This window comes from Vombatus ursinus, unplaced genomic scaffold (genome assembly GCF_900497805.2).
Source record: "Vombatus ursinus unplaced genomic scaffold, bare-nosed wombat genome assembly UNPS02009132.1, whole genome shotgun sequence".
Taxonomy (NCBI): domain Eukaryota; kingdom Metazoa; phylum Chordata; class Mammalia; order Diprotodontia; family Vombatidae; genus Vombatus; species Vombatus ursinus.
In genome coordinates this window covers 14,628,415-14,640,536 of record NW_020948910.1, presented here as the reverse complement: position 1 = coordinate 14,640,536, position 12,122 = coordinate 14,628,415, and the positions used below count along the sequence as shown (strand labels likewise).

Below are 12,122 nucleotides of genomic sequence, written 5' to 3'. Positions count from 1 at the left end.
ACTATCTGTGATCACTGTGTATTTTGTTCTCTTGGATCTCCTTACTTCACTCTAGTCCCACAAGCCTTCCTGAGTTTCTCTTAATTCTTCATTTTCCTTATCTCTTACTATATTAATCGATATTCCATTACATTCCTACACTACTGCTTTTCTCAGTCACTTCCCAAATGACAGCTGCCCCACTTTGTTTCTAGCCCTGTCACCACAAAGCAGGCTGCGATGGATATTCTGGTATATAGTGGACTTTTGTTTCTGTTGAATTCCCTGGGTTATAGTCCCTTCTTTAAACCCTCCCTTGGAATATTTCATTTATTCCCAGGATTCCAACTAAGAATTGAATGGGAATGACTCCCAACTGCAACACAGACTAATCATTAATGTATTATAGGCAAGATTTGAAAATATCATCAACATATGTTTGATCCAGACCTGGGTTTTGATTGTTACAGGGAATTCCCAGCAAGGAAATTCTACCAATGCAAAATCAGCAACAGTTCTGCAAATTACAGTCTTAGAGAGTTGCCTATGACATTGAGAAGTAAGTTGCCCAAGACCACACAGACAGTATGTGTCAGAGGTAGGACTTGAACCTAGGTCTTCCTGCCTCAATAATAATGATGACAATACTAATGACAGCTAACATATATAAAGCTCTTTAGTGTTAATAAAGCATTTTACATACATTATCTCACTTGATTTTCACAAAAATCCTATAAACCATATATTACAGGTATTGTTATCAACCCATTTTCTAAGTAAGGAAATAGCCTCAGCAAGTTTAAGGTCACATAACGAATAACTGTGAGACATGGAGTTCAAGTCTAGCATTTTTATACTACACCACACTGCTTCTCCTTGAGTGTTACCAGAAGTTTTGACCTTTCCCTCAACAGGATGCAAAATAGCACTAGTTACATGAATTCACCTTTCTCAGCCTTAGTTTCTTCATTTGTAAAATTAAGGAGTTGCTCTTTCTAAATGACTGATGCTCTTTCTCTTTGGTTGCATCCAGCTTAACATCCTAATGGAAGGAAAGAAAGAGGATCCAAGGAAAAGCCTGTGACACAAAGTGGGGCAGGAAAAGCTATAACAGAGTAGGCTCTTCCCATGAGATCAAAGTGAAGGCTATGGCCTGGTACCAGTGAAAAGAGGATTTTATATATTTCTATATAAATTTAAAACCTATACAGCAGTTCTTAACACAGTCACATAGCATAGTAACCATAAAAGTATCCCTAAAAATGAGCCCATTGATCTCTCATTAGTCATTAATTTGCCCCTTGAAACTTACATTAGCACTTAATTTTGTAACCCTCTATTCATGAATTACCATGCCCTCCAATTAGCTGAATTTCTCTACCACAGTGTCAACTCCCTCAGGGTTAGGACCTATGTTATGCACAATTTCTATCCCCTACCAAGATGCTCTGTACAGAATACTTTATAAATGTGTGTTGAATTGAATCAAAATCCAAAAGAAAGTTGCAAAGAGCAAGTCAAATACTGCCCTCTTGATTCAATTCGGCCCTGTCCCAAAAAGTTATATCATACTTACATACTGAAAGAGGTGTCAAGAATTTGAATAGTATTTTCCTGCTGCTATATATAGGTCCTGGTCAGTGTCTAAAACTAAAAGAGAATCTGGAGTTATCTTAAAAATCTGTTATTTTATGCAAGGGCTTGCAAGATGAGACAGCTTTCCAAAGGATGGGAAGAATATGTATTGATATGTGTAAGGTTCCACAGTCTCTCTTTATTCATATGACTCTCTTAAACGTGAAAATATGCTGCTTTCAACAAAAAGCTCTTCATTTACAATACGCATGCTTACTCTTTTGAAGACAGTGAAGGGAATGATAGGTAAATTGGTTAAACAGATAAGAGGCAATGATGAAATTAAGTTATGCAGATAAAAAATATGTCCTATAAAATAATTTCTCCTTGGTTAAGTTCACTTTTGTTCCACTGACTTTCTTATATTTATCAAATTATTCACAACTAAACCTTTAATGGTATTCAAAGTTGGTTTCTGATCAAATAAAAGATAGACCATAAAAACCTTTACTCTTATGAAACCTAAGCTTTTAAAATGATTAAATTCTAAAAGACTATCAGCTCTGCAAGAAATTCTACACAGCCCAGTTTGTTTTGTCTTTTAATTCATTTACAGAAACATTAAGCAGTACCTACAATAAAAATTATTCAAATACCACTGTGAAATTTTCAGGCTTATATTTTTAAAAATCAGCATATAAATTGTGATGCTTTTTTTTTTTACACTTTACATAAAAAAATTTTAGCATTACATTTTTCAGCATAACTTTTTGTAAAATGTCCACATTTTGAGTTCATATACATAACAAATACTTCATAAACCAAAAATCTAAATTCCAATATACAATTAGTTCAACTGATTCATACATAATTATATGTACATTTAAAAAATTACAGGCTATCTGAAAAGTAGCAAAGAAATTTGTATCAAAAGACCTCACAAACATTTTAACACATATAAAATATAAGAAAGCAAAGTTAGCCAATAGGAATTTCTAAGCTAACTTGCTAGAAAAATGACATTATAAACTAAATGTATGTTTGCGTAAATACCCCGACTGCCCTCAGACTATACAATACACTTAAGGACATAAAAAGATAAGTGACTAACTCACAGTTCTTATTCTATGTGTAGTTTTTTTTTTTAACACCCGTTTCTCATATTCACAACTTTTATACTGATTCAGGTTCAATGAAAGTTGGATAACACTAAATTCATGATTTTGGGGGGGGGGAGGCCAAAGGAGCATTGTATATTTCTCCATTGACAAATACAAAACAAAATATTTAAGGAGAGGGCTTCCTTCAGGATGATGAGCTGTATGACTTACCATTCAGTGCTATGAAACAGCTTAAGACACCGTTTGAAAATACACATTAACTGCCTACGGCCTTTAATTATTACAAGAACCAAAGATCTACTAACTAAATCAAACAAAAGCAGAAAAGTCAGCTAAGTATAGAAAAAGAAAAGTTCAGAAATAAGAATACAAAGTGACAGGCAAAAAGTATGAAAGTTCAGTAAGCAGACACTTTTTTTAAAAAGTAGAAAACGATGATAGAATAAAGCAATATTTTAAAAGATACAAGATAAGGAAGAGATGTTGTATGGCAAAGATATCCTACAATTCTCAGTAATTACTATTAAGCATCATCTCAAAAAAAAAAAAAGCCAAGTAAAGGCTTTGGTTATTTAAGTAATACTGAGGAATAAAACTTCTATATGAAAAATCTTTATAAAAGTGCATATGACAATCACTTTTTAAATTGGCTTACTTTTGAAAAGAAATCATATCAAAGGCAATTAGCGAAAATCTATCTTCCTATTCCGAAAGAAAAATTTGATGTTACGAAAATTATTACAAGGGAAAGAAAAATGGCTTTACACACACCTCAAAATTTATGTTTGAACTGGAAGAACTAAAGTAAAATTACACAGCATATCTGGACTACAAACTTATTACCAAGTGAATAAATGGTACATGGTTTATAATATGCACACAGTACTATCAATATTCAATATCAATTGAATATTAAAGTACAAACACAGCCCTACATGCAAGTAGCTGGTAAGTATAAATAACTAGTTCAAACCTGGATATGTTCTCTAGGTAGTTCAGAGAATGAAAGGTTTTCCTTGAGCCACTGTGTGTATTCTAGTGTTACTGCATGCCCGGCTATGTATGTTGGTGGGAAGAGACGTTGGAGCCAAAATAACAAAGCTGCTGTTTTTAACTTATGGTACAGAATGCATTTTCCCACAGAAACAAAATTGTAAACAGTGAATGTTTCAGGGTTAGCCCACAATAACCTATTTAACCATACCCTGTGTAACTGGAAAAAAAAATAGCTTTAGAACTGTAACACAATTGCTGGTAATGCCTTATAAGTAAAATTGATTCTGTAGACTAGTTTAGGAATCTAATCATTATTTCAAACATTGTTTTGGTGGGAAAATATGTCTAGAGCCCCAAACTGATCTATGGATGACCTTTTGGTATACCAAAAGTAGAAAACTGTTTCATTTAAAACAGTAAGTTATCTGTCACCCTTCTATTCCCCACCCCCATTCAAAATATTGGCTTAAAAGCTCAAAGTTACTAAATCGTTTGCCATTTTTCTGTAACTGCTGTCCAAAAAGAAAATTATTTGTGGTCTCCAAAACCAATCCCCCAAATACAGCTCAAAATTTAAAAGTTCAGTAGCAGCATTTTGTAATATAATGAATTACGAAATTCTGAAAAGCCAAACAGAACAGACCTCACCCTGAATGCCTAATTACCCTTGCAAAGAATATTATTCATTATGTATCAAAATCTTCAAACTATGAAAATCATATATTTGTTTTTAAGAACAATGACTATATATTCACTTCAAGTTTTTCTACCAAAAATACTTTGAAAATCATTTTTACACATACAACCTATAAATACTGGGACATATTGAGCAATAAATTAAATGGCAGCTAGGAAAAAAAAACAATTTTAATCCCCATAAAAATTCTAAGGTTCACATGGAAAGTCAGTTTGTTTCTCTGTTCCCAAAAGTGACCTTTTGATAGTTAAACATATTTTTTTCCAGGTAGCTGCCAGGAAAATACTGTAATTGGATACTCATTACCCTTGCACTCAACTTGGTGATCCTCCCCAAACTTAGCTTATTAGTTTGTCCTCAGATACTGAACATACAATCCTTGCACTGCTACTGGAAATCTTTCCAGTTTAATAGGACCTCCCAGAGCTTGTACTCTACTGATATAGTTTTCAAGAAACCCAGTGTTCATTTCCACACCTAGAGAAGGAAATCTTTGAAGGTTTTAAGGAACTGGAATCTACCCAATCAGAATCACCACTTTTTCTTGGCATTTCTAAATCCTAATTACTAAAAATCAAAAATATTTTAAGTTCAAACAAGTCTGATTTATTTTCCTCTAAGAGACAAAAAACACTCTACTAATTCTCTGACTAAAATAGTTTTAATTTGGTCTGAGTTACTAAAAACCTGCCCTTGTTGGGCAAATACCTATTAACAGAGAAAGAAAAGCCTCAACTTTGAGCATTTTTCTAAAGAAAAAATAAAACTGATGGAAAAAAGATACCTCCAGCCATTCCTCCCCCACAAAAAAAGAAAATAAGCATTATGTTCTGCACCTAAAAACATTCAATTAGAACAAACATGTAAACAATTAACTTGTATGACTCATAACGTACATTTCAAATTTTAAAACTGGTCCCGCTAACCGGTTTCTATTTTATGTTTAGCAGCAAAAGACTTACTTAAACCCTTGAGTATTTTTTTTAAAGCTTAGGAATTTCAGAATTAACTATACATTTAAATTAGTACCCAACAGTATAACTGGAATGACACAGACAACATTCTATCTTGTAACTATATTCTAGGCATGCTATGCCATACATATATAATTTTAAAAATCCATTAAGCTAGTAGTCCAAAACAACTGCTAAATGTAATGAATATTCGTATTAGTAGAAAAGAAAAATCTTTACAAATTAAAAAATAAGCTTTATAAAATACAATTATTCATCTCAAAACCGGAAAAAAAACATTTTTAGCTAAACAAGTTTCAAATGAAATTATCTGAGGTTTGATGTCAGAATTACAACTCTGTACACACAATTTGTAAACATTATGGGCTCAGATGGTTAATTATACATGTCATTAATGATTACTGAGGACGGGTAGCAAATGATTAGTTTCAGTGCAATAATACAAATGAATTAAAGTTGTTACCAAGTCAGATACAACAATTTTTAAAAACATGTAATAAAAATTAATTACAATTCCAAAGTATAAAGGGATTCTGTAAAGATTTTAAATTGGCTTAAAAGAAAAAGCTCTGCAACAGTTGTCGAATTCTCCTTCTCTTTTACACTATTCTCTAGTAAAAGCTTTCTTTTGATTAGCCTTTACAATATCATCAGGGGATGCGGATTTGAAGTCAAATGGTGTTATTACTTTGAGAGGACCTATTTCTTTGTCCTTTACTTCTTGAACTTGTCTACTGTAAAGAAAAGTCTTATAGAGGTCAAAGGTGTGTCTCTTGCAGGTTTTCGGTGGATATCGAAGACACAGTGTCGAAGCAAAAGCTGAAGGTCTAGCAGCAAGGGCCTTTGTCCAAGAAAGAGAAAAAGCTGGTTTCCTAGTAATATAGCCTTTCTTGCTTTTCTTATTCTCTCTGGAGAAACTAGAAATTTTCACTAGCTTAGAACTTGGAACTTTAGCTCCTGGTATTAAGATATCTGACTGGTTTTCTATAGGCTTGGGAAAGATCTCTGGGGTTTTTATAAGGACACTTAGATCAATATTTGAATCTACTGCAGAAGACTTTATTTCAGGTAAATTCAACATAGAAGGATCTTTTCTAATTTGAGATTTATCTACTTCATTAATAGATTCTGCAATTAAATCAGAAAGAGATAAATTTTCAAGATCTCTAGTAGGAGAAGCCTTAGAAAATGCCAAAGATGACAGAGATCCTGTTATTTCTGGTATTCCAGCTGAAGACTGACACTGACTTATTTGTGACAATGGCGTGGATCCCAAACTCATATCTGTAAAACTGGCAGAAGACTGGTTACAAAGATCAGATAAAGAAAAATATTGGCTTGGATTATTTTCTTTGTGTTCTTGAAATAGTTCAGTAAGAGATGGACTTTCACATTTGGAAAACTGTACCCAATCCTTTCCTAAATTATGCTTCTTGGAACACTGTTGAGCTGAAAGAACACTTTCAGATAAGTCTGCCTTTTTATTCTGAAGATGACTTATATTATTATCAAGAGTCATGTTTTCTAATGTGTTAGTTAAATAAAAAGAACTACCAATACTTCCCAAGTTGTTCTGTACTGGAATATTTTCAACACTGGGTAGTAAACCACTTTCAATGGACAAAGAACTATCAGATCTTTTTGTCTGTATTAATGCTTTCAAATCTGGTTCTCCCTTGTAATCAACCGAGGAGGAAGACTCAGATGAATCAGCTCCCAATAATTTACCATCTACACTATCTGAAATCAGACTTTCAAGGTCACTTTTAGAGGAAAATTTAATCGTTGGCTGACTGTTAAGAGATTCATAAAATGAATCATGTGGCATATCATTAATTAGGTCAGCTAATGACAGTTCTTTTGATGACTTACATGATTCTAGTTTCTTATCACTGTGAGGCCTGTCAAGTTTCTTTTTTTTATGTAGTAAACGGTGACTCAATATAGTTGAAGAATTACAAGATAATCCATCTTTAGGTACTGAGTCACAAAACTCAAAAGGGGTACTACTGCACCCTGAGTGGTTTACTGGTGAAGGAAAAAAGCTATGAACACTATCAGTTGATACTTCAGATGAACAAAATAAGACTCCTTACCTTACAATAGCCAGTAATTTTCGGGTAAATGGGTCCAGAAAAAAAAAGTTCCACATATGGAGAAGACAGTCACAGCAACCAAAAGAAAACATGAAACGAGGCATTTAATTACTAAATGTTTCTTTAAAGAACTGAGACATGAATAAAGAGGTGCATGGTCATTATTTAAGAAACATTCCAAAGGATACTTTCAAGACATCTTTTGCCTTCCTTTTACAATTGAAAATTTTAACAATTCAAAAACATAGCTACCAATATAGGAAATGGTTTACTTCCAACAAGTATTTTTTAGTAAATACTAGTTTATTTTTTTTAATTTGTCTTACTCAGCAACACATATATGTCACAAATAAAACCTAATATGAATTACTAAGGGTGCAAGAAATCTGAGTTCATGAAGAATTTGAAGTGCAGAATTTTTTAAATTGTTGTTTTATTACTTTTGAGTACATATAGTAATTACCTAAGGTAATAACATGCTATAAGTATTGGATCTTGAAACCTACTTTAATGAAGACAGGATTTATTAGTATCCCAATTTTGGGATTAGTGGGTAATTTTCAGTAAGTAAACATTCCCTCTTGATATTTTTTAATATTATCTCCCTTTAGAAGCCTTAAACCTAGCCTTTGTCCAAATTATAATTACTGAATTAATAAACTCTCAAATTAATAAGGTTTTACAGATTGAGTTCAAACCTCAAAAACAGCCAAACAAAACCAAACTTTATAAGACTCAACCTTTAAACAGATGCAAACACCTAAGAAAAACCTGCCTAAACTATTTTACTTTAGTCTAAACTAGTTAACTCAGAAAATACTGCTAATGAGACCATGGTTAAAGATTCAAATCCCACAATGGTCAGTCAACTTTACCCAAATAAAAGCAGTTTCACTGCCAACAACTTTGCTTTAACCTGAGTCAGACATTTTGCATATCCAGGACACTAGCTACAAGAAACCTCAAATAAGTATGAGAAAAGCCTTATACAAAGACAAAAAATAAAGGTCCAAATGTATTATGTAAATAGCACTATGATTTGTATTATACAATACTTCTCTTTTTAATTCTAATTTTAAGGTTAACTCTAATTTTATACTAATAAAAACTGAAGTTTGGCTTTTTCTTTACAAATTTAAACACTGATTAGATGTCAGTTCCCATTTATTCATGATTTTCCAGGAAATGATAAAAAAAGAAAAACAGGTCAGTGAAATATCCAATTCCCAGTTTTGTTCTTGCCATTCATTTCTACTTCCTACATCATCAGTTTTTTTTAATGTACACTACTAACAAGAAACTTACTAGCCTGAAATTGATTTGATTTGCCCAAGCAAGATATGAAAACGAGCAGTAAATAAACCCAAAGGTAGACAACTAGGTACATGAAACAGCAAGGCACTCTAGGTAATCCTTCAATCAGGTAGTCAATATATGAATAATTAAGAGTTAGGTACACACAAACCTCTGTAAAATATTAAGTTATTCCAAGCAACAATGGGTTTCAAAACAATTAATAGCATACCTTTTGTTGCCTTTCCCGTAGAGACAGCTTCCTCACTCTTGGTCTGCTTTTTATCTTGCTCAAGCACCATAGCTAAAGCCTTCTCCACATCAAATTTGTTTTGCAGCACTGCTTCAATCATTTTTTCATCTGGGACATCATCTCCAAGCACCTCTCTCATGTGATCAAGGCATGAATAAAGACGAGCTACGGCAAATAACAGTAGTCAAAAACACATTATATAGTATCACAAAATAGCCCTGAACTTTCCAAATAAATATCTACGTTTCTATGCAGTTTGTAATACTGTAAGCATGGCTGAAATCTATCACTTCCCCTTAGAAACAAGATTTTTCTCAAAAATTGGACTAAACCTGTGATTACATGGGTGGAAGGAAGTTCAGAATAACAGAGAAACAAGTTTTGGGTTTTTTTTTCTTAACTGTACCTTGATCAGTCCCACTAAGCTGGTGATTAGAAATAGAGTTAGTAGGTTCTTTAGTATCTTCATAGTCATATTCTTCTACTGGTTCAATAAATGATGGTGGTTTGTCACGTCTTGAGTAAATAAACTGAGCAGCTATAATATAAAAAAAAAGACACTATAAATAAATAGTTCCTAAAAGCTACCTTAAATTTTCTTACCGAGGAGAAAAAGTTAATTAAAAATTATAGATGCTGATATATCAATTATGTACAGTAATATGAGAAAAAACAAATGATACTGAACAATAAATCATTAAGAAGTCATTTACACTGGTTTTAGAAAATAGATACAATCTCATATATTCCCATACACTCACTGTTGAATGCAAGGCTCTAAATCTATACTAATCCTGTCTCGGTTTTCTCACTGCCTACTCATTCAGCAACCCTTCCCAAGTGGTTTTTCGCATCTCTAGCATCATCAGCAGCAGCTAGTATTCACATAGTGCTTCAAGGTTTGCAAAGTACATGTTTTCTCATTTGATCTATTGAAAATACATGAATTTCAGTAGTCTACTTATTTTACTGAATCTACTTTATCCAGAATCACCAATCACCACCCAACTGTGAAATGCAATGCACTTAATCCTATGGTTGGACTACCTACATCTCTTTATGTTCCCTGCTGGCTATGCCATTTTATGACTGTAATAATTTCTCCTCTTTCTCGTGAAATGGCTCTACTTCTTCATCCTATCCCCCAAATTTGGGCTACACCCCAGAAGTCTGGGCCTTTACTCTGTGCCTCTTACTCTAAAATTCTCTCTTCAGAAACCTTCAAACCAAGAGAGCATGATGTTAATCAGGTTAAGAAAGAAGCATCTATCCAGTATCCTGGCTTGATGGTTTGAACTATATAGACAACCCACAAGTGTACAACTCCATTCTCTAATGAATTTCTTTCATTTATACATGTATTCTACTGATTGGTAAATATTTTGTCATTATGTGAAAGACTTACTATTACCACAAAACTAACACATTCTAAAATCACATGATATTTTTTCACCCAAAAATGGGCCACCCATTGGGACTTCCCTATTTCTGACACTGGTATCAATCAGTTTCAAAATCTTGAGTATTATCCCTGGACTCTTTGCTCTATATCCAGTGAGTTGTCTTGTTTATTCTTCTTTCATTAATCTCTGAGGTCTATTCCATCAATTCAATTCAAGCAATGAGTTCTTAAATGTACAAAGTATTATGTTGCAATGGGAGAGAGATAAAAAGTTAAACGTGCTCACAGAGCTTATGATCTAGTAGGGGAGTAATATATAGACATAGATAACTAACACTAATAATACATCATAAGCACAAATGAGACACAAAGGCTTCCACAGAGATGTCATTTGAGATGGTTAACTGAAAATGGGTAAAAGATGATATTGGCGCATCAGGAGCAAAGGTTATCAAGTCTGTGAAGTATAGGGTATATTCTACAGACAACAGGGATTCAGTATTTTTGAGCACTATGTGACAGTACTACTATAGATAAGGAAGACTAATCTGACAGCAACAATCAATCAACAAATAAACAAACATTTATTAAGCAACAACTATGTGCTGGGCACTGTGTGAAGCTCTGGGGATACAAAAAAAAAAAAAAGGCAAAAAACTGTCCCTACCCTCGAGAAGTTTAAAATTTAATGGGAAAAATAATATGCAAACAAATATACACAAAGCAAGTTATATACAGGATAAATAAAAGATAATTAACAGAGGTAAGATACTAGAAATAAGAGAGCTTGGGAAAGGCTTCCTGTAAAAGATGAGATTTTAGTTGGAACTTAAAGTAAGCCTTTTGGAAGTCAGTAGACAGAGTTGAACAGGGGGAGTATTCTAGACTTGGGAAATACCCAGAGAAAACGCCTATTGGTGAGAGATAAAATGTCTTGCTCCTGGAATTGTCATCAAGTCAGTCAACAAGCATTTATTAAGCACCTACTACGAGCTGGGGCACTGTGATTAAGAGCTAGAGATACAAAAAAAGGTCAAAAATATAAAAATAAAAAGTTCCTGCTCTCAAAGCACTCACAGTTTTAACAATTAGCATTTATATACAGTGAGTGTTTTAAGGTTTATAAAGTGCTTTACAAATGTTATCACATTTTATCCTCACAACAAAGGAAAGCAGGTGATATTATTATCCCAATTTTATAGATGAGGGAACCCAGGGTCACACAGCTAGAAGTTATATGAGGCAGAATTTGAACTCAGAGCATCCCAGTTCTGGCGACAGGATAATTTTGGAGATAATCAACTAGGTGAAGGCACTACATTAAGGGAAATTTGAAAAGGCTTCTTATAAAAGTTTTAGCTAGGACTTGAAAGAAGCCAGAGAAGCCAAGAGATGGGGAAGAGAATTGCAGGTACGGGGGGAAACAGGACAGTTAGTGTAAATAGAATCACTGTTCTGAGTATTATTCAAGGAATAGCAAAGCAGTCAGTGTCACTGTAGAAAGGTATAAGAAGACTGGAAAGATAGAAGGGTTCCAGGTTATAGAGGACTCTGAATTCCAAATAGAGGATTTTATATTTGATCCTGGAGTTAATAGGGAGTCAATGGTATTGACTAAGCAGGATTGGAGAGGCCATGTAACATCATCAAACTTGGACTTCAGAGAGATCACTTTCATAGCTAAGTGAAGGATGGACTAAAGTGTTAGAAGAGGATGATGGACTAGAGGTAGGAAG

General features: G+C 33.5%; 1 protein-coding gene across 6 annotated transcripts in view; it reads right to left on the bottom strand.

Annotated features, from left to right (window-relative positions):
* Nucleotides 1–12,122, bottom strand: part of HBS1L (HBS1 like translational GTPase) — a 137,954-nt gene that overhangs the window by 109,180 nt on the left and 16,652 nt on the right. For 2 of the 6 annotated variants that reach the window (XM_027850646.1, XM_027850647.1), the window contains exons 3-4: nucleotides 9,391–9,522; nucleotides 8,964–9,149 (exon numbers count right to left, since the gene is read on the bottom strand). In XM_027850646.1, the coding sequence (XP_027706447.1) occupies nucleotides 8,964–9,149; nucleotides 9,391–9,522 (318 nt within the window). The other 4 variants (XM_027850648.1, XM_027850652.1, XM_027850649.1 and 1 more) reach the window with 4 other exon arrangements.